The sequence below is a fragment of the Conger conger genome, chromosome 5 (assembly GCF_963514075.1).
Source record: "Conger conger chromosome 5, fConCon1.1, whole genome shotgun sequence".
In the NCBI taxonomy this organism is placed as follows: domain Eukaryota; kingdom Metazoa; phylum Chordata; class Actinopteri; order Anguilliformes; family Congridae; genus Conger; species Conger conger.
Genome location: NC_083764.1, coordinates 36004955 through 36031614, shown reverse-complemented (window position 1 = coordinate 36031614; position 26660 = coordinate 36004955). Strand labels below are relative to the sequence as shown.

At 39.2% G+C, this 26660-nt stretch overlaps 1 protein-coding gene across 5 annotated transcripts; it reads left to right on the top strand.

Annotated features, from left to right (window-relative positions):
- Positions 1–2807: 2807 nt before the first annotated feature.
- On the top strand, positions 2808–26599 carry fbxo25 (F-box protein 25). Of its 5 annotated transcripts, none has more exons than XM_061242475.1 (11): positions 2808–2897; positions 3405–3543; positions 10493–10599; positions 10738–10787; positions 11081–11173; positions 11543–11636; positions 13588–13772; positions 15752–15934; positions 19428–19571; positions 25417–25443; positions 25811–26599. In XM_061242475.1, exons 2-11 carry the CDS (start codon positions 3416–3418, stop codon positions 25898–25900), a joined length of 1101 nt encoding a protein of 366 aa, XP_061098459.1. In that variant the 5' UTR covers positions 2808–2897; positions 3405–3415; the 3' UTR covers positions 25901–26599. The 5 variants fall into 5 exon arrangements, with proteins under 5 accessions (XP_061098459.1, XP_061098460.1, XP_061098458.1 ...); XM_061242476.1 differs by having other exon boundaries at positions 2817–2897; positions 3409–3543; positions 10496–10599; XM_061242474.1 differs by having other exon boundaries at positions 2817–2897; positions 3409–3543.
- The last annotated feature ends 61 nt before the right edge of the window (positions 26600–26660 follow it).

The window sequence follows — 26660 nt, the reverse complement described above, 5'->3', positions numbered from 1 at the left end:
ACCCCCCAATTCCCATAGAGATGCATTCAAATGCAAAGAGTTTTAGTATTGCTTGTAGGACAACCTGAAAATAAGATATCCAGACTCTGATAATGTTGATGGGTCACAGACATGAGGAAGTCATGGCATGCAAAGGATATGCAACCAAATACAAATCTGTCTGTTAATTTGTCTCAAACATGGGGGACTACAAATAAGAACTGCTGTTATTACTACATGGTGAAACCAAAATGTCTAAAATACCCTTTGACCATGTATGAATTGTTTGATTACAAACAGAGAAAATAAAATATTAAATCAGAAAAATCAGAAAAAGCAGAAAAAGACAAGGTGACCTCAAACTTTTGAACGGTAGTGTATACATTACAGGCATTTAGTAGATGCTCTTATCCAGAGCGATGTACAATGAAGTACAAATCAAACCTAAGGACGAAGTGTGATGAGGACCCTAGAGGAAAGGGTCATACATATATGATTTCACACTTGTCCAGAACAACATACAGTATGAATGGGATCAAAGCAAAACATGCTCTACGACAATATACACTTTAATGCAGGATATATCATTTAATCACACAAGTTTAAAAACAATACTATGTATTGACACACTTCATGGACAACCTATGTTGAAATACTGATACAAGATATATGGTCTGAAATAGGACACATGGGCATGTCGGAAATAAAACATGCTTTGGAAAAGCACAAAATAAGTACACTCACCGTGCATTTTATTAGGAACATTTTTACTTTATTACACCTACATATTCATGCGATTATCTAATCAGCCAATTGTGTGGCAGCAGTGCAATGCATACAATAAAGTAGATACGGGTCAGAAGCTTTAGTTAATGTTCACATCAACCATCAGAATAGGGAAAAATGTAATCTAAGTGACTTTGAGCGTGGAATGGTTGTTGGTGGCAGACAGGGTGGTTTGAGTATCTCATAAACTGCTGATCTCCTGGGATTTTCACACACACTAGTCTCTAGAGTTTGCAAAGAACCAAAACAAATCCAGTGAGCAGCAGTTCTGCTGACAGAAATGCCTTGTTAATGAGAGATGTCATAGGAGAATGGCCAGACTGTGGTGACAGTAAAGCAAATAACCACACATTACAACAGTGGTATGCAGAAGAGCTCTGAACACAACGCATCATTACTCTAAGTGGATAGGCTACAGCAGTAGAAGTCTAAAAATTAAGTCTAATAAATACCTAATAAAGTGCTCGGTGAGTGTATATTGCCAATACACAATACACCTTACAGTGCATTACTCTAAAATAATGAATTATTTGCGAAGAATCTTCAACAATCTGCCCAGTGGTAAGCACATGTACAGTACAGTCGGCATTATACATGGCTATAGCAGTTGTAAGAGATCTGTGCTGACACACCTTGATGATGAGCAGGCTGATGTTAGGCAGATCAATTTAATTTCCTGTCTTTTGAGCTGCAAACATTTAACTTGTTCCAAAAGGAGGGTCACTTCTGGCCTACACTTTCCCTCATCTCACATGGGTACACTTACTCTCACACACCTGATAACATATTGCAGAATCAAAACCATACAGTTGGTAGTTTTCTCTTATCAGGTAATGTGTACTATATTAGAATAGTCAGCAGAGGGCTTTAGTTGGTGATGTCAACTCTTCTTGAAATAAATCTTGAATTTGATTCTTGAATGACATTAAAATCCATTAAAAGACTGATTTTTATTGTGTTCTTACACTCTTATCTTGAAGCAATTACTCACTATTAACTCAAAAATATTTTACCAGCTTTATAATGTAATAACTTGTGTATAATGTAATAAGTTATTACTACATGCACAAAAAGTTATTATGTTATCCACTCAGCAGTTTTATTACATTATCAACTGGGTATCACTGGGTGTTTTTATGAGAAAATAAATGTGTTATTACATTATGCGCAGTTGTTACATTATGCGTCATTGTTACATTATCAGTTCTTACAGGGCTGATCAATTTCCTCTTTTGGGGCTTTCAGCAAATGCAAATATTTCACTTAAAATGTAGGTTTTTTTGTGATTAATAACTACCAAATATTAATCCTGAGAAACGTAAGTAAGCTGGAAACGGTCAACTAACCTCTGTAACATTTCTGTAGCATTATGAGTGTTTCTGTTGCGCATGAACGCCACTGTATATTTACGTAATTTGCTAGCTGTGCCGCTTGTATTTGCGTTCACAGTAAACAATGAAAGCAAGCGATACAAAAACACACACAAAAAAAACCACAACAAAAATAATTGGTCACATGCTTTATATAGTTTCTCCCTTTTCTAAACAAAGCCCAGTACGTGGCTTAATGTTGAATTAATGGAGTCACTGGTCTGCGTAAGATGCTTTTTTAGCCTACGTGTACGCTGTCAGACAGGTCTTCAGAAAAGCACAATGTATTACTGTCGACTTATTTCCACCCAGTTCCGCATTTAAAAAACACGTTTTCTTCCATAATTAAACAAATGAAGGGGTAGCGGAGGCTGTGCCGACCACAGTGGCGTGTAATTTCGTCTAACTGATGGGGAAGAAGAAAAATATGTTTTCTTTAAATTTGCATATTGAGTTCTGTCAGAGATGCCAGCTCACTATTCCCATCCCCCATTCCAAAACCAAAACACGAGGACATGTGCAGCCTTCTCAGTCACGTGTTGATAGATGCCTTAGCAAAACACAGCGGACAAAATACCGTCTGATTGAAAGCCACACAGACCAATCAACGGCGAGATATTGGGTAGCAACAAGGTAAATACAAACAAAGTATCCAATCAAATAATCCGAAGAGGCGTTCCATATTCCAATAAAGAGACTGTTTACTTCCGTGAATATTTCTTGGGGGAGACTGAATTTCAATTATAACAGGGAGAACGTTTGGTGAGGAAAAATACGTTTTCATTTATTAGACTATTTGAGGTGTCTGTCATACACAAAAAATGATGAATACCAGAATCGGAACGGTTTCTCAGCATTTACTAAGTAGCTATATTTACTAGAAAGGCTTTTCCAAAGCTGTCTTTGCGTTTATCCTCACAAGATAGCTTGCTAAATGTGTCTGGCTAGGTCGACTAACAGCTGGTTTTTACCGATGTATCGCTAATTATAACTATTTATCTAGAACATTCTAGCCAATTTTTGACATAGTTTAAGATTTCTGTTTTGTGATTTTGTGTTGACTAATCATTATCTATCAATGATGGCAGTTGTAGCTAGGGAAATAGTTTTTTCTCTTCAATTGATGCTGAAGTAGCTAACTACAAGTAGCTTGCTTATTAATGCACCAAATTCGTAGCTCTTTGTCTAGTTGGCAAGCTAGCTAAGTTAAAAATATGCTCATTTTGTCTTGGCTAATTCTGGTGTATTTTTGATCTTTTCATTCATGAGCTAGTTTAAGCATGCCTTTCTTGGGCCAGGACTGGAGGTCGCCAGGATGGAGTTGGATAAAGACCGAAGACGGATGGAAGCGTTTCGAGTTTTATGACCATGATTTGGGAGACAACAATAACGAACTTGATTTGGAAGAGTAAGAACTAGCCATGCCCTTTAAAAGCTCGCACTTGTTTTTAGTTCCATTTACTTTCACACCCTGCTGAAAAAAAAAAAAAAAAAAACAGCTCAAGATGGGTTTTGAAACAGCTGGTAGCTGGTAATTTCAGGCTGGTCATAGCTGGATTTCACCCCAGGGCAGTAAATGACGTTGACAGTACTACAATCCGTTTCTGTGGGTAGCAGCTACTCACTGATGCTTCGCAAAACTTGACTTCAACGAAAGGGGGAAGGGATTAAATGATTATTGGTTCCGCACGATTAACGCTCAAACGTCAAATTGAAATGCGCTTAAAATGTGTATAACGTTACGTGTTATTGTATTTAAATGCGTATGCGACTATGTGCTTAGGGCGGGTTATCTAGCTGTAGTGTTACACCGACAATAATTAGTGAAGTTCGTGCATTCGTGTTTTACGAGTGAGAAAATGGCTCGTTGCAGTGAGACAAGTCTTTTGAGATTACCTGACAATTTAAATAAATTAAATGGAGTTGTTAGACACAGCTGAGTTTTTATTATTATTATTATTATTATTATTAGTAGTAGTAGTAGTAGTAGTAGTGGTAATAATAATAATAATAATAATAATAATAGTATTTTTGTAACTACTACTATTGCATACAAGGCTGGTGGTCCTGTAATGAGATTTTGATGCAGTAAGCACAGTTGACTTGAAATGGAAACACAAACTTATGGATTTGTCTGTGTGCAACTGTGCGAGTGGTCAGTGGGCCGGGCACCTAATATTTCAGCCAAAAGTGATTTTTCCCTCAAGTATGGACAGACATTGCCTTGTGTGTCCCCATCCCCTTCAGATTTTGTCTGTGAGGGAATCATTTATGTGTCACACACTAAGAAAAACAAGAGGTGACTGAAAAATCAAACCACTAGATGGAGCTCCCAAATATTATACCAAAATCAGATTGCTATATTGTTACCATGTGCCACTTATGTAATTGATTTGATAAATAAACAACATTAAATGTGTTGTGTCCCATATTTGAGCAAGGGACTGATGCCAATTAAGTGGTGCGTTGTATGGTAGAGTGCAGCACACATTCTAATCACTGCCAAAGTGTCAAAGCAGGCCATCCAAAAAAAAATCAAGAGCTAAGCACATCCTGTAATTGCAGCAGCAGAATGGAGGCAGGATCTAGCCTGTTTGGTAGAGGGAGGAAGTAAACTGCATAAAAACCAGTCAAATACAGGTGAACAATGGATTCGCTAAACAATAAGTTGGCTAAGGTTACCTCTGCTAGTGTGTCATCATGTATGTATGTGTGCGATTTATGTTAGAATGGGTGCATGACACTGTAGTAGATCAGGTCGCAGGGCCTGCAGACAGTTTTCTGAGAGCACGTATCTTGGCATAGCAAGCTTGGGATTTACTAAACAAGCCCTTGTACCTCTGAAGAATTGAAAGAATTTATCCTTGATCTTGACTCCATTTGTTCTGAGAAGTTGGCTCTCCTGCATCATACCCACATGTTACATTGGTTTTGTTTTTTGTTTCAATTTGTCATTTGGTTTAATTATTTCCAATCTTTGAGTTATATGACTTTAAACAGATTTGAAGATGGCTATGTTTCAGTAGCATCTTCATGTGGCTACTGAAACATAATAAATACATTAAAGAATTTAATGGCATTTGATACTGCTGTATACAGCAATTGTTGAAAATATAGCTTGGAAGTTTTAGAATAACAGCATTAATGTTTTTGACTTTGTTAAATTATTGTGCAGACCAAACTCTACTCATAAAACTATTTCCATTCAAGCTAAACTGTGTACTGACTCACGCTGACTCTTTACATCATTCTAATCGATGGAAGCACAGTATGTTATTGTAACAAGTAGGTATTTTAGCTGCCATCCAAGAGAGGTCATCCCTATTTCTTAACATGTAAAAAAATAAATTAAATGGGAACATGACTTCTGACATGGGAGCATGACAAATCTGGACAAGATGGCAACCAGAAGTAGTTCTACCACATATTCTCTAGACTAGATGCTCAGCTCTGTGTTCTTAGCATTGAAAGTCCAGCTTTAACTCGAGAATACTGGAGAGGCTAGAGCAAGATGAGAGATTCCTTGGACGTTCCCCCAAGGAAGTCCTCTATTTAGATGTAGGCATCGCAAATGTGTTGTAAAAAGTCAACCTTTTTGGCCATAAAATCAAAAAAACAGTTTTTGCCATAGCATAATATTCTCAGCATGCATATGGAAAATGCTACTGTTACACAAGCAAAAAGATGCGGTGTTGTTTAGTGAAAACCTAACAAACTATACACCATTGGAAACGCAATGTCATTTGCTAAAATTATTTTCAGTGATTACTTCAATGCTATACCACCAGCCAGTTTTAGGTTCAGCTGAAGTTATACTGTGTGTTTTGCTCACAGATGGGGATCAGGCATTTACTGTACAACAGGATTAGCGATACTGGTTGGAAAAGTTTGTACTTCGGCTCTTCTTGTTCCGGAGAACCTATACAAGACATAGGTGATAGCATCCCTATGTACAAGTACTTTTGTAGAAGTATGCAGCGGCGAAACGGACAATGATAATTTCTGCAGAGAACAATAGACATTCTATCAACGTTATTAGCATGTTTTTAGAACTGCATTATTATGTATTTGGTTCACTGGACCCTTGCCGTGAAAAGGACACTGACATTACTTTTTTCGTGTAGTATGTGAATTTCCAAAATGCAGAGAAGGCGAGGTCCCTCCAAGCTTGTTTTGCCACCCACAGGTTACAAAATAAGGAACCGTTATTCCTAAAGCAATGGCATCCTAAAATAGGTTATACATATAGAACCGTAAGTTTCAAATATAGTATATCCCGTTACCATAGTGATTGAAAATTGCGCCGTTAAAAATGGAATGAATGCAAAAAAACTCCAGCCCTGCTGGTGTTATGGACACAGTTCGTACTTCCTTCTAGAAAGTATTGTGTTCTTGTAGAAAGGGGCACTAAACTGATGAGCACATCACAATGTCTTTACCAGTGGAGCCCTGAGATCACCAGGGACTGACAAAACAGATGGAAAAAGTGTATTTTTTCTAGTACCTGTTGTCCTTGGGCTTGATTCAGGAATTCTCAGTGAAATGTTGGTTTAGTGTACATTATACAAGCAGTTCCCCTGACAAATCATTCTTCAATATTCATGGTCCAGTTTTCTCCAGAATAGTTAACAATTGTTCATTGTTAATTTGTTTGTATTGTTAGCACTTGAATATTTCTTTAAAAAATGTCTAGGTTTATGTAACAAACAAACACAGTGTTCAGTGTTTTGGGATGAACTTGGGATGAAGCTGTATGCACCGTTGGTTGCATTTTTATTTTTATGCAGCAATATTATAGACTTTTGTTAATGTTCATTACCAGAATTTTCTTTTGCATAGACCTGTTTATATTTTTTATTGTTCTCTTGCTCAGCATTTGAAATAACTTCAGAACTGGCTCCTGAAAGTGTAAAAAGTAAACTTGTGGTTAAATTGTCTATTTTAGCTCATAGCTCCGTACAAAAAATTGTTCACTTGTACAGAGTGTCTTTGGTTATGAAGAACATGTGTTAGCACCACTGACTCCCTACTGCTTTTGGAATGAGCAGTTTGAATGTGTTTGTGTGATCTGCGCTGGCCAGTCTGGCCTGTTTGTGTTAGCATGGAGCCTTCCTATTTCCGATTAATTTATAATTAATTCCGGCGTAATTGCTACTGCAGGCATAGTTCCCCTGGTCCATCTCTATTGTGCTGCTTGCAAAGAAAATGGCAGTCTGGCTGCGTGACTCAGGACTATGTCCACAGCTGGCCAACATGACACTGTCCCTCTCAAACTTGGAAACCGCAATGGAAACTACTGGAAATAGCATTTCTTTCACCATTTGCTGGATGATCAAGCATTGATTTCATCTGACCCTGATGTGTTGGCCTGTTGTATATTTTCACAGTGTCCGATCGCCTTGGACAGGAAGGCTCCTCACCCTCTCACAAAACCTGAATAGGTTTAAACCCAGTGCACCCTGGCTGCTTTATACTCAGACCTTGCTGATTGGGATAAGTACATTTGGAAGTATGTAGGAGGGTGGACAGTTAGATTTCTATCACACTCACTCATGTAATAGGTAGTTGGCGGGGGTGTCGGGTGAAAATAATTAAGTGAAGGGTTCGATGCATTGATCATCAGTGGGCCTTTGATCTCCAGTATCATTGCATTGCTGGTATGCATTGCATTACATTATGTGTCATTTGGCTGACGCTTTTATCCAAAGCGACTTACAGTTGATTAGACTTAGCAGGAGACAATCCTCCCCTGGAGGAATACAGGGTTATGGGCATTGCTCAAGGGCCCAATGGCTGTGCGGCCCTTGAGCAAGTAAATTTGCTTCTTTTGCTGTAAGTTTGGGTAATGCCACCGAAAAATATCAGAACAAGTGTGCTTTCAGTGTTTTTAAATATTTTGGAAAAGCTCTGGAACAGAAATCAGTGGATAAAATTAAGGCCTGGCTGTGGACATACTCATAATGTCCTTGAAAATTTTTATTTATATGTTTTTTCTTGAAATGGCAATGGGATATTGGATGAATATTGTTGGAAGGAGTGCTAATTGAATAGTGCTATACAAACAAAATCGTAGTTATTAATAGTTGGGGTGCGGCTTGTTTTACATAAAAACATAACACAATACTGTGATATCAAATATTTTATTCAGTTGAGAGTCACTTTTTTTATCCTGAAAGCAAATGTTTATACTCCCAACCACAGGGTTGGTCATGTAGAGGCTGTGTCATTGCAAATGAATTGGAAGTGTCTGTCTATACAGGACATGCCATGTCAGACCTTCAGATCTCCAGTTTAAAAATTACACACTTTACATGAACAGGAACATTTTTATTATTTTCCTGTTTTTAAATTGGAGGACAACAAAATATAGTTTTTAGGTTTCCTGGCAATGAGGTATGAGGTATGAGTATGGTATGAGGACTATGGATCAGTCTCCATCAGTCCGTTCATTTGTTTGGTCGGTCAGTCATTTGTTCCTGCCACTGTGGTATTATGTGCCCACCACAATTGGATGAGGAAGCCATTATAACTTTGTTTGGTTTGACTTGGCACTTGGTTTGACTTGGCACTCGGATTGGCTTAGCTCCCGCTAGCACCCCCGCTAGCACCCAGGGATTGTTTTCAGTAGGCTAGGTCCCAGATCTAGCATGCATCATGTTTAAATATTCATTTATTTTGTTTAGCCATCATGAAATGGCAGGGTGGCACGGATGGTGCAGTGGGTAGCACTGCTGCCTCACAGCAAGGAGGTCCTGGGTTCGAATCCCGGTCGGCCGGGGCCTCTCTGTGTGGAGTTTGCATGTTCTCCCCGTGTTTGCGTGGGTTTCCTCCGGGTACTCCGGTTTCCTCCCACAGTCCAAAGACATGCAGGTTAGGCTGATTGGAGAGTCTAAATTGCCCGTAGGTATGAGTGTGTGAGTGAATGGTGTGTGTGCCCTGCGATGGACTGGCGACCTGTCCAGGGTGTATTCCTGCCTTTCACCCAATGTATGCTGGCATAAGCTCCAGCCCCCCTGCGACCCTGTTCAGGATAAGCAGGTTAAGATAATGGATGGATGGATCATGAAATGGCTAGACTATGTACCAGTCCAGAAGAGGGCTACACCATTTTGTTTGCTTTCAATGCTAGTGTTTGTACAGTGACTTAGTTTCACCAGGTAACCTATGAATTAACATATCCCTGGTGTAAACTCCAGCTATGACCAGCTTCAAATACCACATACCAGCTGTTTCAAAACATAGTTTGAGCTGTTTTCAGTTCCGGAATGAACGGGTTTGATCAGTAGCTAGCTAGATTTAATATTGTAGGTCAGATACATGTTGCTTAGATTAGGCAATAGATTAGATTAGCCAATGCAATTACCACAGCCCGTGACTCAATCAACATTTTCCTTTCCTTATTTATTTAGCTTTAGAAAAACAGCCCCAATGAAGTGGATTTTTTATGCTTTGCTAAATATTATAAAAGCACAAAACCAGTGATAACACATGAGTGTTACACCAAACCAGTATCCTTCATTACAAAGTATAATCAATATATTATGGGTACGCATTCAGAATTTGTACATTGGTTCTTGGTTTCTGTCTGTAGTTAACGTGCACTGATGTTTTAACGTTAGGCTACTCTGGGCTTCCTAACTTTCCAGTCAGGGTCTGGTAATGTTGTTAGTAGGCTACTGTATTGCTCATTTTAATCAGGCTGAATGGCCGAATGCATTAGACAGCCCTATCCAGAGTTACAGAAATTGTACATTGTTGCGTTGTAAGTTGCTCTGGATAATAGAACTGTATAGTAAATACAGGTAACGTTTACTGTAAAGTAAACTACTAGCCTAGGTAGGCAGATGGGATGTTAGTTTTTTAGTGATTGGATTGTAGCAACCAATATGCTATTAGATGACTGTGCTAAGTCCTGCAATCACCTATGTGGCATTTGTCAACCGCTGTTCCACTCTTTCGGGATCGTGTCATGCGATTTTAGCTAGCTACTTGCTTGAAGTTAGTGTACCAATTATCCTTTAAACGCTTTGCTTCATAGCTACTACCAACATCAGCCGTCAAGCAATTGTCCCCCACCGGATACTACTACTACTGCTGCTGCTGCGGCTGCTACTACTACTACTACTAATAATAATAATTAATTAACTTATTTAATATTAAAATAAATCATAATTTAAAGGTTCACGGTTTTACCTATCCAGAGCGACCTATCAAGCAACAATGTACAATGCATGCCGCTCTGGATAGGGCTGTCTAATGCATATTTTGGTGAATGCAAATACCAATTTAAAGCTGAACAAGAAGCTAAAAACATCTGTTCTTGTATTAATACTAATACTAAATCTTCTCTTTTCAAGCAGGCTGCAGGAGGAAAATAAAGAGAACCTCTTTGTTGGAGATGTCTGCGAAGTAGGCACCAAAAAGAGGAAAAAAGATTTTTTCAACAACAACACCAAATCACAGTGTAAGCATAAAATGAAATGGTCTTTAATTTAGTCAATACTACTGAGAAAAAATTACATTAAATTATGTAATTACGTTTGTCTTGTTTTAGTGACAATGGCAAAACAATCTTCTTCATATTTTATTCTCCTTTTTAAAGTTTTCTATCAAGAGAAGTGGATCTATGTTCAGAAGGAAAGCACTAGAGAAGTAAGTATCAGCCTGGAAATCTTCAAACCTGTGCCATTTCAATTATGGTTGGCATATTCTTTTGCATATTTATTTTAAGTTTCTCAGGATCTGCGGCCTGAGCAATTTTAAAGCTTAAACGGCAGTGCTGTAAGCCTTATGACTTTCTGAAAACTACTTGGCTAGAAAACTTGATGTGTGAGCTTAGAGCATTCATTACTCTGTCCATTCAAAAGCATATCATAATGAAAAATAATTTCTGTCCCCTCCAACATGAAGCAAGTATCATTTTTTGTTTATATTCTGTTTCACAGAGACATGGTTACTGTACATTAGGAGAGGCCTTTAACCGTCTGGATTTTTCCAGTGCTATACAAGACACCCGGAGGTTCAACTATGTGGTGAAAGTAAGACCCAGCGTATTTGATTTTTTGGCCTTGCTTGCTGCTAGCACTACTGGTATTAGTAATGACAGTCTGTATTCTATGAATCATTATGTGGGCATGACCTCATTCTAATTACACTGATTGTTATACCCTTGAACTGGACCTGCAATGCATACCTTAGAGGCTGGTAATATGTTTGGCTGGACATGCCAGAAATATATCTTATGACATAATGTAAAATATGAATCTGTGTTCTAACCGTTTTAATCAGACACTGTCGTTATATTTCACAGCACAGCCCTGTGTGCACTTTAAAAGCATTAACATTTGAACATTCTTCATTCTGCTTGAGCAATGTGCCTCGCTCTAAAACTCTTTCTCCATGTCCAGCTGCTGCAGCTGATAACAAAGTCTCAGCTGACATCGCTGAGTGGAGCAGCTCAGAAGAACTACTTCAACGTCCTGGAGAAGATCGTTAAAAAGGGTGAGAGACTAGGGTGTGCACATTTCCAAAGGTTGACATTCAGAACCTTTTCAGATGACAACAAATGGTTTATGATTGAAGTTGATTAGGAAGTAGATTGTCAAACAATGTTCATTTCAGAAGGGTCACATCCATAACGCAATGGCGTCATCCATTGGCCCTTCCACTCAGCCAAGTGGGTGCTATGAAAATATTCATAACATTTTTTATCATGCAAGAAGAGTCAGTTTCCTGAGGGATTTTGTTTTTCGTGTTCAAATGTCACATCCATTACACTGGAATTGCCCCAAAGCTATGACTGTGCTGCTGAGTCCAGCAATTGCTGTGCCTGAATAGAGTTCGTTAGAGCTCATCTGTGAAGCTCAATCTGCAAACGTAGTGGGACTATAAACTTGTCTTATGATTTTAAGGTACATATATGACACATTCTGCCCAGGAAACATGCGCTGTATGTATCAAACTGGTGCACAGGGCTAGAACCGCAGTATGCAGTATGTGGCTATGTATGTATTCCGTTTAATTTACTAAAGTTCACGCAGTTAAGTGTGGAATTGTGTGTGAAATTTCTCGACTTCTATACAGCAGGCGTAAATCGAGGTGCATGTGAGACAGAGACACAAATCTAGGCCTCAAAGATGCACTGAAATAATCTTTGCAACAAGAATCAGACTATTTCTACCTCAGAGCAAGAAATAATGAAACAGATTATTAATAATCTGGGTGTCTCAAGCAACAATTAAGGCTGGGTGTCACAGAAATTATTTACAAAACAATTTATTAAATTAACCAATATGTCATGCGAAGCAGTGGGAAGTGACTGAAATAACGTGCTCAACCGTAGTGACAGTATCTGGAGTAAAAAAATTTTTTAAAGTGTTGCAGCGAGTAAAAACTATGAGTAGGCTAAATGTGATGATATGCTGCTTTTAATCGTTTTTGTCCGTCGCGGAAAGAGCGTATGTTTGCTTTGATTAGTTAACATCCCAAACAAACGGAAAAGAAACAGAGAATTAAAGGCACTACCAAAACAGAGAAAATCCCATGCGACTTCTGTGACAAACACGGTTTGTCAAAATGCGGTTTGAAGGCAGTCCCATTCGCTGATTTCGTAATGAGCTGTAGCCTTCGTAAATAAGACGTTAATTTCAGACAGACTGAGACCGCACCAACACACTCTCGTCAGGCCGCATTTTCAGCTGCAAGCTTTGTGTACGTAAATCCGGCGCCATGTGCTTTAGGGGAGGAGAATCATGGATATCTACAGAATATGTCCTGAATTGGCATGGGGGGTTAGCACGTATGCGGCTGTGCTTGCAGATGATTGGTCTTCCCAAACTGACAGAGTGGCAATTGGATATGCTCAGCCCCACTTTGCGTTTCAAGTAAAAAAATAAAAAATAAATAAATAAAAAGGATGAACGATTAAAAGTTTGAATCATTCAATGTATGAATGGTTGCTATGGCTTGAAGCATTATGGTGCACAGGCACTCCCCTGGTTCTGGGCCACACCTCTACCAGTCTCTGCACATCTGATTCATTTTTTGGTTTGGGATTGAGCCCACAGACTTCCTGTTTGGGATAGACACAAACCACAGTGTCATGACATTAGATTGTTTCATGATTGCTGGCTGTCATATTGGCAGGGGTAATAGACACTCAAATATTGGCCACAGTTTACCAAAAAAACAGCTTGTGAACCATTTTCGTGAATTGAGGTGTTTGTCAACTTAAATAAGCCCTGTTAAGAAGAAATAAGGATATTAGTTCAGTCACACCCAAAATGTTATTCAGCAAACAGTGGCTTTGACTGTTTTGAGAGTTATTCTGATGTCTCCACTTCTGTATACCGCTCTGGATGAGTTCCTGCAAAGTGATTGTAATGTAATATAATGAGTGACTAAAGTTTATTAATCTAATATGAGCTGTGCTATTATTTTCTCTTTAACATAGTACTTGAAGACCAACAGAACCCTCGACTTATCAAAGACCTCCTCCAGGACCTGAGCTCCACTCTCTGTATCTTAATTCGGGAAGTTGGGAAATCTGTGCTGGTGGGGAACATCAATATCTGGGTCTGTAGACTAGAGACCATTCTCAACTGGCAACAGCAACTCGACAACCTTCAGATCCCTAAGGTGTGTGCTTAGAGAGGAGCTCCTCAACTCCTGATGGCAGGGGGAGTTCTGTTAAAGGTGGTAAAACCAGTTTTTAAGTGTAAGGGGGCAATTACTCTTTCACAGGGGTGATATGGGTGTTTGATAACTTTTTAATTCAGTAAATGTAATAATAATTTTTACAAATGTGTTTTGTGTTTCCTTGGGTTCACTTTGTCAAAATTACATTTTGTCCAAATTTCTGAAAGCATTCGATATGACAAATATGCAGTAATAGAAGGAATTAGGAAGGGGGTAAATAGTTTTTCACAGCACTATATACTGTATAATATGTATGTTTTACAACAATAAACTTAAGTGTCACACACTGTGACATCCCCCTGAGAGGATAAATGAGCTTGAGGCGGGGAGATATCTAAAGTCCGGATTGCACCGGTGGTTTAGGGAGAGAGGGAGAGAGAGCTGGAGGCCTTTGCCCATCACCCTATTAAACTAAAATAATAGATAATAAACCAAGCTTTGGCTTTCGTTCTGTCAATGTTCAGACCCGTCTCTCTTGAACATCCACTCTCTAGTCCATGTTTCCTCAGTCTCAGATGCATACTGAGAAAAAGAGCACACATTTAACAGCCTGGGCCGCGTTTCCAGATAATGGTGTCTCTTAACGTTTGACGAAGACTCGAAAGGTATACCTTACTAAAGTTGTTTACTTTTCTAGGCGTGCAAAGTTATTAGGCCCATCAACCTTACTAAGGTTGAATATTCACTCCATGCAGCGACTGCTTGACTGCATTATGAGATAAATTAGTGTTCTTTATGAATAAAACACTGCAGGAATACTTACAAATGTTGCATTTATCACGACTGTTGAGAATGTATTAATATAATTAAAAACTTACAAACTAAATTATCCAACCGTGTATATATATAATTTTTGCTAAATTATATGTATGGTTTGTGATATTAGATTGTGGTATCAAACCTTGTCCCGCTACGCTACCTAGCAAAACGCCTTCTTTGGTATGTCATGTTTTATTTACATTATTTCAATATCTTTGTCATGGTGCTTTAAATTACTTTGCAATCAGGGTTGATTTGCCAGAAGCACCATCACATTACTGGTGTAATTCACTATTTTCTCTGATTAGCCAACGTTTTCAATAAAAGCGCACCAACAAGCAAAACGCACCAACACGAAAACAACATAAGCTATGGCGGAAAAAAAACTAAGAAAGAAGCCATTCCACAGCTTCACAGCAAACAAAATGGAGATATTATTAGAGGTTGTGGTGTGGAAATTATTTTCCAGTATTAGGATTACGGTGTCCAACAAAACAAAGAAAGAACTATGGTTAAACATCACTCCAAGCCACAGTTGATGATATTTTAAATTGTCAGTTTATAAATATCATTTAAAAGGCAATTAGGCAACATGTATCCTTCGTAATGTACAATTTCATTCTTTGCATGACAACAGTCCCATTAATGTGGTATTTTAATAATATTATTAGCCAACTACAACTGTAGAATTATTAGTGTACATATTGCTTAACAGATTGAGATGTAACTAAGAGCAACAGCTGATTTCAGAGCTTGTGGTCGTAACAGTGGTGGCCACTAGCGGAGTGAGCTGAGAACATTGATGAGGTATAGCTAAGAGTGGTCCAGACCAACCTTCCGAAAGTACCACTTACAGAAGGTATACTTAGCTAAGAACGTTTCGGGAAACACACTGAAACGTTAAGGTAGAGCTTAAAGTACAACTTACGAACAACGTAGTGTTAAGAAGGCTTCGGGAAACGCAGCCCTGGACTAATTAGAGACATAGTCTAGGTGTGTGCTGATTTAACTAGTCTTTCCTTCCCGCAGACTGTGTCCATGCCACAATAAGTAACAACATATGCATTTAACATAACGATTTGAATCTTTCCCCTTTATATGATTAGGAATTCAAGTGCATTGAGCTGCATTGCAAAGTAATTGTTCTTTGTGTCTTTCAGCAAATGGCCAATGGTGTGACACTTAGCGACCTTCCGCTGCACATGCAGAATAACATCCTGTACAAGTTCACAGATGCCTGGGACATCATCAACCTGGGACAGACCACGCCTACTCTGCACATGCTCAGTGAGGACCGGCAGCTGTGGAAGAAACTCTGTCAGTTTCACTTTGCGGAGAAACAGGTACAAACTGCAGCGTTCCAAAATCCCAAGCAGACCTCAGGAAACCACCTTGCATGCCTGGTTCCTAGGCTTTATTGGTAACACTTTTGGCATAAACCACTGTAGTTGTAACATGAAGTAATGAGTTACAAATGCATTATTTAAACATGATATTCACTTTTAATTTGTTAATGTATTTCTTATCTCCTAACTAATGTATTAGTTGGATGAATATTTATACAGTAGCAAGCCATAGGATAAAGCATTAACAGATACATTAACTGGTTTCCTCATTCCAATATGAATTGAAATCACCTAATGTCGTTGTTCGCATGTATTCATGATGTGCAAATACATAAACAAAGCTGAACAGCTTAATGTTTCAGTAGTTAGATAATTAACAACTACATTAGTTCATGCCAATTAATGTAAGCCTATTGTAAATTGTTACCGGTTAACTGTACAGGTTAATTAAAGGTTAGCTATATTTTTGCCTCTCGCGCCTGCATGTTTGTTAAACAATCAGGAATTTTTTTTTTTTAAGCGAACAGCCTTCTATACCAAAAAGGTAGCTCTGGCTCCGAGCAGCTTTGGTTTTGTGGTTAGTGCGATTGTCTCTCATGCAGGAGACCAGGGTTCAAGGCTTACTGGTAGTGGTAGTAATGATAACGCTGCTGGTAGTCAGGGGATAACATAAAACATTTGTGGAAAACAACAGGTGGTAACTGGAATACAATATAGTATCACAGCCAGTGGCAGCTGGTATAAATGAGCAAAGCCCTATCTTTTGAAGAAAACAACAGCAAAATACGTTTTTAGAAATTACCCTTGTGCAGGTCTAGTTTATTGTCTTTTTTCATGTCAGTAGATGAAGTAAGAAAAACAAAGGGTATGACCAATATTTTAGCTACCGGGCTACGCCATTCAGCATATTACAGTGTCAAGTGTGTGATGTGCTTTACATATAGTGACACGCCCCCTCAGTGTGTTAGCCCCTGAGGACGTGTGAGTAGTGGCGAATGAATTAAATGGCAGGCACAAATATGAACAAGGTGGACTATATTCTTTGCTTATCATCTATTTTCTAAGATGTCTTTGGAGGGAAAAACTTGAAATAAAGAGATTGGGAACAAACAATGTGCAGATTAGGCAACAGGACAAACAACGAAAACGCACTCACTGTCAAGAATTGTGGATTGTATTCAATTTTGTGGAGCCTTGCTGAAAAATGTATGCGTATTACCACCAGCCACCACTGATCATACTTGTACATTACATTATCATTATGAAGGAAAAGTGCTCCATATCAATACAGTGTCGGATTTACTAAATAATGCACTCATCAAACGGATAAAGATTTTATCTTAAAAATGGTTAAAAATGAGCAAGTGCCCGAGTCAATTTCCTAAGCTTTGAATGGCAAGTACATTAAAGGCTCCCGCTTATTTGTTTCACGTTTTATGAAATGCATGCTTTATCTAACCTGTCCCAATTTAACTGGTTTATGCAAGAATACAAAACGTGACATTGCGCCACATTTGCTTCCAGAAAAATTACCGGACGTGATGCAAGTTAGATTTGGCTCCAGATCTGACATAGATTCTGGCTTTCAGTCAAAGCAACCAGTCATCTTTGATCTACTATGTACATAAACACTCCCACGCACATCTTAACCTTGATCATTATTAATGAGCCGGACAAATGGGGGTCTTGCATCTGACAAATTGGCTGCCACGTTATTTACATTTCAAATTACAAAAAACTGACTCCATTTTCCAAATACATTCTAAAATATGTTATTATTCACTAAGCTTATAAATAAGGAGCCATTTTTGAATAATAAATAGCATGTGAAATTGTGGAACGTGTTTGACTTGTTGATGGGGGTTGGGTATTTTCTTCAATCAATGGACCTATATTGGAATATATTAGGATTCATTATTGTACTTATTTTTTTATGATTTTCTCGACCTGTTGCTGTCTGAGGAGAGCACAAGGAGATGGAGTGGTAGGGGGAGGCTGACAAATGGGGGGGAAGTGCAAACACAGCATAAAAAGTGTTGTATAGTTTAATAAGCAAAATGCAGTATTTTACACCTCATAAGACCGATAATATCATTTTGTTTCCATGTGTCCTTTTGCAGTCTCAAGATGTCAAAATGTCCTTTTTGGAAAACTGCCTAGACATAGCTTAGAAAAACAATACAGAATGCTCATTTTTGTTGTTATTGTCATCAATTTTGAAAGGGAATTTGTCCAGTGTTGTGGCTGTGGCTCCAGTGTTTCTAACCGCATCTGTACCCATTGAAAAACATAAAATCTTTTCACTGGGTTTCTGTAACAAAAGAGTTCAGAAGGGTTCAATAATCATTTTCACTCATTTTCAAGCTTGTGTCAAGAAAAGGGGTGATATTTAAGGAGTTAAAAACAGTAGTAAACTCGAATAATACAAGATTTGTGGAATAACAAATGCCTTCTCCAAGCAATCTAATAACTAAAACAGCCCTGATTATAGCATAATTATAAGACGCAACAGGTGTGTAATTTTTGGAAAGTTGGAAAACAATGGGGCAACGCATACTGTCATGAAATGTGTTACACAGAATGGCCACCAGATGGTGGACAAGCCATTGTCTTGAGAGAGGATGAAAGACTTGACTCAGATCCTCAGTCCTCAGCTGCCATTAGCTGCCCTGGTTGATACTTGCATAAACTGGGGCTGATTGTTAGTTCTTTCTAAAAAGATTGTCACAATGCACACTTAATAGAGGAAGTTTTTTTTCATACATTAGATTCAAAGCACTTTCCAAACTAAAGAACAAGTAACGATTCTGCTTGTGACCCCTATACATGCTATATGCACTGTGACCACTTTATTAAGTCGACCTGTACACCAGCTTGTAAATGCAAATATTTACTCAGCCAATCATGTGGCAGCAACTAAATGCATAAAAGCATGCAGATGTGGTCAAGAGGTTCAGCTGTTGTTCAGACCAAATGTCATAATGGGGAAGAAATGTGATCTAAGTGACATATCTGAACACACAACATGTTAAACCTCTTAAGTGGATAGACTGCAGCAGCAGAATACTCAATAAGTCTAAAAAATATTTCTAATAAATACCAAATAAGGTGCACACTATTAAACCAGACCGAAGGTTACAGTAATGAATTGAAATGAACTGCAAAAACCAAAAAGTCAATCTCAGCAAGAATTTTAGACAAAAAAAAATCTTATTTCTAAAAATATTGGCAAAGAGGTGAGAGTTTGACTGATGTTCAGATATTCAGTGTCATTACAAGACCAAAACACCTGTTAAAACCGATGTTTTTGCAGTGTGGATGCTTACAGGAGCACTTATTTTAGCTCAGAAGCAGCCGGCATACTGGGAGATTTGTACGCTTTGTGTACAGTCATCATTGTGCAAAGCATATCTCGTAACATGTTGAAAAATAAAAGCCTTGTCATCAGGATGAACAGAGAAAAAATGTTTTGTCTTGTTTTGTCTTTCAGTTCTGTAGACATTTAATTCTGTCCGAGAAGGGCCTCGTTGACTGGAAGCTGATGTACTTCACCCTACAGAAGTATTACCCTAAACGAGAGCAGTATGGGGACACACTGCACTTCTGCAGACACTGTAGCATTCTCTTCTGGAAGGTAAGTTCCTGTGTACTGCATCAGTTGCATAGGCAGAAAATAACATGTTAATCCTGTTTGGGAAAGTTGGAAAAAAAAATGCACATATTGTGCATGTTGTAAATATACAGTCAGCACGATAACTAATTGGACTGTAACACGTTTCGTTATTTTGGTTCTGTACTCTAGCACTTTGAGTTTGAAAGGATACAGCGAGGTTGAAATGCAGACTGTCACCTTTAATTTGAAGGTATTTTCATCCATGAGCCATTTAGAAATGACAACACCTGGTGGCTCCAGTACATGGCGGCTCCATTTTAAGATACTACAAGTATTTATTGAATTGGCTTCACAGATGTGTTTCGTTAGGTTGATTAATTTGTGTTGTTAGTGAATGCAGAAAACAGCTGGTGATGTCTAGTCTTGATTCAAGATTTAGCCTTTGGAGATTGTTGTTGGGGTGTGACAACATGAGGAAAACGGCTTGTCAATGCACATTAAGCTGGCGGTCATAAGGCTCAGAAATGAAAATCAATCAATCAGGAACATTGCAAAAACCCTGGGCATTCCCAAGTCAACTGTTTGGTTCACTATTAACAAGAGAAAAAAAAACTACGTCACAAGACCTGGTAGACTGAGGAAGACCACTGTAGTGGATGCCCTACAGATCAGAAACACTCTTCTGAATGCAGGTGTAGGTGTTTCAAAGTCTACCATGAGTAGAAGACTGAACCAGCAGGATTACAGTGTGTACACTACAAGATGCAAAGCACTGATAAGCCTGAAGAATAGCAAGGCAAAATTACAGTTTGCTAAAAAGGAACGGAAATGCCCACGATCCAAAGCATACCAACTTGTGTTATGGCTTAGGCCTGTATGGCTAGCAGTGGAATGGGCTCACTTGTTTTCATCGATGTGACTGCAGACAGAAGTAGAACAATGAATTCTGAAGTCTACAAAAATGCGTCACAGACTTCAAGCAGTCATTGCATGTAAATGATATGTGACTAAATATAAAAAAATCATTACTTTATTCTACATTATGTTACACTGTCCAATATTTTTGATGCCCAGAAATGAGGTGGAGGCTATGTTTCAAGGGTCCATCCAATATGGATGAAAATACCCTCAAATTAAAGCCGACAGTCTGACTTTAACATCATATCCTTTGAAACTCAAAATGGTAGAGTACAGAACCAAAATAACTAAAAATGTGTCACTGTCCAATGCATTATGGCATTGAGTGTACAGATAGTTGGCACTGGCACAGTCAGGATTTAATACAAGACCGCAGGGCCCATCCGTATAATGGAAACGTGTTATAACATTAACTCAATTCAAACCAGTTTTATTTTTATAGCGCATTTCACAGTCACAAAGACACTTTACAGAAGGGAAGAAACATGGGAAATATCAGCCCAAAGCCCCCAAATAGCATATCGGGTAAACAACTTCCTAGTAGGAGAAAAAACTGCCCGATAGGAAGAAATCTCGAGAGGAACCTGGCAATAGGGCAATGCTCATCCTCCATTGGCCTAAAGGTTAAGATGGTAACAGTTCAGGTACTGAGCGAGTAGGTAATCTAGAAAGTCCTCATGGATGGATGTAGAGTATGCAGTTCAGAGGGGAGGGGGGTGAATCTGTAGCTCCGGGATGTGTCAAAGTGTGAGCATGAAGGAGGAGCAGGGCTTCACCAGTCCTCGACCTCAGGGTGAGGGTCCAGTTGGAGTGGTCCAATGGTCCAAGAGCTCAGGAAAGGGGTGGGGGCAGATGACCCAGGAAGAAAAAACTGGTTAGGCACCAGAAAATGTATCAGGACAGAGTAAAATGTGCTCATTCACAGAACTAGTAACCTGACCTGCCGACCATGCCCAAAATGCCAGTACCACACAAACCTCCTCGGTGACTAAGGTTGTGGCTAACCTCACTGGCAGCATTCACTGGCATGTTCAGTGTCACCGGTCACGTGTGGATTGTTAAATATGCACTATTGCACCTACCTCCAGATCTATACACCATTTAGCTATACGATTCACTAAAGAGATTAGTTTTGAGCCTGCATTTAAAGACACGTGTGTCTGAAGCCTGAATATGCCTGGGGAGATTATTCCATAAAATAGGAGCTCTACACGTGAAAGCTGTTCCTCCCATCATAATTTTAGATATACTTGGATTTTTTAAATAGCCAGCATCTTGAGAGCAAAGTAATCTTGGAGGAGAGTAAAGAATGAGTTGCTCACTGAGATATTCTGGAGCGAAGCCTTTTAAAGCTTTATAAATTAACAACAGGATCTTGTAATCAATTGTAAATTTAATAGGCAGCCAATGAAGTGTTTTGAGTACCAGACTGATTAGTTCTAGTAAGATCCCTACTACATTCTACTGCATTCTGTACAAGTTTCAAAGCTGAGCTAGTGCAACCAGACCGTAAAATATTGCAATAATCCAACCGTGAGGTAACAAATGCATGCACCATCTGTTCAGCGTCCTGGAGAGACAACAGCTTCCTTATTGTTCCTTAACTTCCTAAATTAATAAATACATACTGTAGATATACATGGATACATAAATTCGCTGTTGAGAAAGATGAGCAAAAAAGGCCATATGAAATAAATAATGAAGATAATGAGCACTATTGTATGCACAAAGATATATATAAATTAGATATTTTATACTAATACAAATTATCGTGTGAAAGCGGGCAGGTACAGATGAAAGGATTTTGAAACATTCTGTTTTGAGGAATGATGAAAGATTCCCACAAATATCTCAAAACAATCAAATATTCTTTGTCTCAGTCTTATCTTTGAGAAGGGAGGGTGAACTAATACTAATATTTCTGATGCTTTGACTTGACTTGAATTTTATAAAATAAATTTAGTTTGATTTCATTGAATCTTATTAAAGTTTATATCATACAAGTACAGCACAGTACTTGTATGGTATAAATTCTGGGCAACAATTAAAAGGAAATAAATTGCTACCCTTTGGCGGGTAGCAATTCCATCAACACGCGTTTACACTTACAGGCTACCATCTTAGGCCTATATAGGCTAACACATAGCAGCACAAGTGATTTAAAGCTCATCAAAATTCCAAATAAAAATAATGTACAACTAACATTATATATACAACCGCATTATTTCTTTATCCGCATCCTTATAGCTAGCAAGAGCGAAAACTGGACTCTGGCATGTGGTAAAACCAGCAAATAAATCCAGTGTGGTCAACATACTAACGTTACTCGCAGCCATTGCCAGTGTCCTCCTCTTGTAAAACTCTCGCCCTACATTCGTTGTTTACGTTCAGAAAGATGAGGGCATCAACATGGGCTGGATGCAGGCTTGAGCGCAGCCAAGGAAAAAACTTTTTCGCTTGGGGTGCTGGTGGCTGGGATAGTAGCTTTTGGAAAACTTGGCTAGACTGGGGAACCCGTCCTCTTTATGCCCACCACTCCAGTGGGTTTTCCATCGTGGGGATACGGGGTTCCCTCGTGGGGATACGGGGCTCCATCGTGGGGATACGGGGTTCCATCGTGGGGATACGGGGCTCCATCGTGGGGATACGGGGCTCCATCGTGGGGATACGGGGTTCCATCGTGGGGATACGGGGTTCCATCGTGGGGATACGGGGTTCCATCGTGGGGATACGGGGCTCCATCGTGGGGATACGGGGTTCCATCGTGGGGATACGGGGTTCCATCGTGGGGATACGGGGTTCCATCGTGGGGATACGGGGCTCCATCGTGGAGATACGGGGCTCCATCGTGGGGATACGGGGCTCCATCGTGGGGATATAGGGCTCCATCGTGGGATATGGGGCTCCATCGTGGGGATACGGGGCGTCTGAAAGTAATCCCGTACCTTGTCTGCACCGGTGCTGGTCTTCTTCTTGCTTTCGTAGTGAGGTCCAAAAGTCTCGCTTTTTTGGTTCTTGACATCTCCGATTCCGCTCTGTTGTGATCAGCACCGTCCACGTTGTCGATCTCGGCATCATCATGTTCATCTACGGTGGAAGTTAGACACATTATTGGCAGAATTATATTTTAACTATGTATCTAGTTACAATTATTTGAGTAACACGGTCCAATTAGCAAAGACAGAATACCCATTATTATAAATTGCTAGATAGCCTACCTGTAGCTTCAGGCTGTTCCTCTCCTCCGCCTTCTTCTCGTACCAGCTGTGTCAGATGCATCTGGGCCTCATCTCTGGTTTTCTCTAGGAGAAATTGTAAATGCTTAAACTGGGGGTCTGACATGCAAGTCACGGTCGGGATGCCAATCCATCAGACTCCAGCTTGAAGCGTGTTATGAGCTGTTTCCGCACAGTGTCCTTGGACTTTCTAGATCAGACTCTGGTTCGCAACGTGCTGTCAGTCTAGTTCAGCAGGACAGGGTACATAAAGAACTGGCCACACTACATGCCTCGTCACCAGGAGCAGCTCTGGGAAGCTCTCATGGTCAGGGATTTTCGGAGGTTCGCTCGCTTGCTCTGATCTAAACTAAAGCCTGTTGTCACAAAATGTCAAAAATTGAGTCAGACACAGTCTAATTCACCTGCACCTTGTGTTAGGGCATAGTTGCACCCTGACTGTCGAAATAGGGCACAATGTGTTGTACTGGGGGCTTTTCTGCTAGTGATCTATGTTGGTGGAGCATAGGCTAATTGAGCTAGAGTAATGGGGGGCAGAAACTAGTAGAGCTCTCCAGAAACAGGCTTCCCCAACCTTTCTGTACTTACATTCCAGCCTCTCCAACCTCTGTCCTCTCCAATCTCCAAACTCTTTCCTCTTCAGTGTCTCACTAATCCTGCCCCCTGCTGCAAATCCAGATGTATTACCTTCATTACATGGGGGGGGTTGATCTTTTTAAAGAAGCCAAGTTCTGAACTAGCGGCTAAATTTAATCTCTCGAAACCACCCCAGGTCATGTGTAAGTGAGTTTAGTTGCCTTCATAAAATGGAGATGGGGATTATAAAAAAAAAAAAAAAAAAAAAAAAAAAAAAAGGCCCAGTAAAATAATCCTTTTGGAAAGGTATCCATTAATTGGTCGGGAAACAAGTCTGTACTCTTTTTGGTTCATTCTAGAAATGGAATGTTATGCATAGTTTGTAGCCTTAAGAATAGAGTTAAGAATAGAAGTCATACTGCTGTAATTAAGGCTACACTCCGTACTTAATGTCCCACCATGTCTGCTGAGCTCTGCCTCTATTTAAATTATGGTTTGGACCATGCAGACTTTAAACTTCAAATTCACTTTATTCCAACGATCCTGTTTGACTATATAGTCTTATATACGTAAAAGTTATTTAAATTTGAAATTGATATTAACTGCAAAAAATAAAACATTTTTGTGTGTCCAGTACTGAGGTGAGTAAATGTAAAAAGGAGTTTTTATTAATGAAATGTATGCGTAGTAAAGACAGGTCTATTTGAAAACTGGCCAGTTATTTTTTTAAATCATAAGCATAACCAGGGAAGTAGAAGTTATTATGAAGAGTTTGAAGATTTATTCAATTTAACCTGGGAATGAACCCAGATGCTTCTTTTAAGGAGCTAGTCCATAATTTTAAACATACAGCTAACACACTGCATGCTGACTATATGTAGTGTGTTAGCTATAGTATGGAACTGGAATACTTTTCAGTCTTTACCTTACAAGTAAATACAATATTAAAAAAACAGCAGCTTTATCCTGCTGTTTTAATCCAGGCCTGTATTATGAGCTTGTGCATTTAGATATTAATGACTGGGAATGTTAAGCAGCAGTAGAAAAGCTCTCCCTTCCTGGCTAATCTTTAACCTTTGACCTTTTCCATCCATGTTTTCCCCTCCTCCTGCCCCCTCCTCCCTGATTTCCTCAAGGACTGCCATCTGGCTTTGTTATTCAAGGTACCTGAAATGTCCTCCTTGTCGTCTTTCCTGTCTGTCAAAATGTGGTGCTAACGTTGCTCTGTGCTGTCTTTGTTGTCTTCTCTTTGATCCTCAATACTTTTTTTTATCTGACTTTCCCATTAGCAGAGTGTGTCAGAGAAAGCATTCCACAAATATGTCTAAGTAAATGCCTCTTTTGCACACCAAATTCAATTTGGGGAGTCCTCTACATGATGCACTGTACACTCCTCAGGCTCCAAAGTAAAGGCATAAGGGTTGTAGCCTAAGGGTTGCACCTTTCAAACACTACAGCTTTTACAGGCAGATTCTGTAGCTCCACCCTGAAACTTGTGTTGTTACTTGACACACGTCTGTTTTCTTTCAGGATTCTGGGCACCCCTGCACAGCCAATGATCCAGACAACTGCTTCACGCCCATCTCTCCACAACACTTCATTGACCTCTTCAAGTTTTAGACCATGCTAATCCGTCTGTTGATTTTTGCAGAGGGGAAACGCGTTTCTTCACCTGCTCTACGCACAATGGTTTTCACTTTGCCTAAATACAAAAGGGCTCAGAAAAAATGTTTTCCTTCCCCACACACTATATAAAATGAAGGAATAATACAAGTAATGTTAGAAAAAAAGAAAGGGATGATTGTTGTAGCAAGTCGAGAAATTGTCAGGGGATGGTGTCTAAACCACTGTGGGACTTTGAGTACTTATCGAATCATGAGCAACGTCATTTGAAAAGGACACAAGTGCTAATTTTGGAGGTTAACGAGAAAGATGTATTTCTGATGATTCTACGGTCTGTCAGTTGTCTATGACTTTATTCTCATTTTGTAATGGAATGCACATCATGAGTAGAATTGTAGGTCTCTATCCTCTGTGTTTTGTGTATCTGGCTGTGCTGTGCAAATGTCTTGAGGAATTGACACTTAAGTGTAAATTTGAGGTCACTGTATAACCAGACTTTTTACAAAACTGTTGGCTGTTTTGAGATGTAAACAGTACTATTTATGAAATGTATTTTGTATTCTTTCTTTGAATTTTGTAATATTACTTTATCATTCCAATAACTTATACATGTAGTTGTATGAATGACCTAAACAATTGGTACTCAGAAATTTGCTAGGACTGTGACCAAATGTAATAAAAAAAGAAAGAAATGCATTTGGTTTCTTGCAGTCTTATTGTAGTGTTTGAAAAGTGTGGTTCCAGTCATTGTGCTTTT

What these genes read in the sequence shown, in the direction of transcription:
- fbxo25 (XM_061242475.1), top strand. Translation starts at nt 3,416, where the DNA reads ATGCCTTTCTTGGGCCAGGACTGGAGGTCGCCAGGATGGAGTTGGATA. An exon ending in TTCACTTTGCGGAGAAACAG is followed by an intron (nt 15,935 to 19,427) that starts GTACAAACTGCA and finishes TTTGTCTTTCAG; the next exon opens with TTCTGTAGACATTTAATTCT. An exon ending in GTAGCATTCTCTTCTGGAAG is followed by an intron (nt 19,572 to 25,416) that starts GTAAGTTCCTGT and finishes GATTTCCTCAAG; the next exon opens with GACTGCCATCTGGCTTTGTT.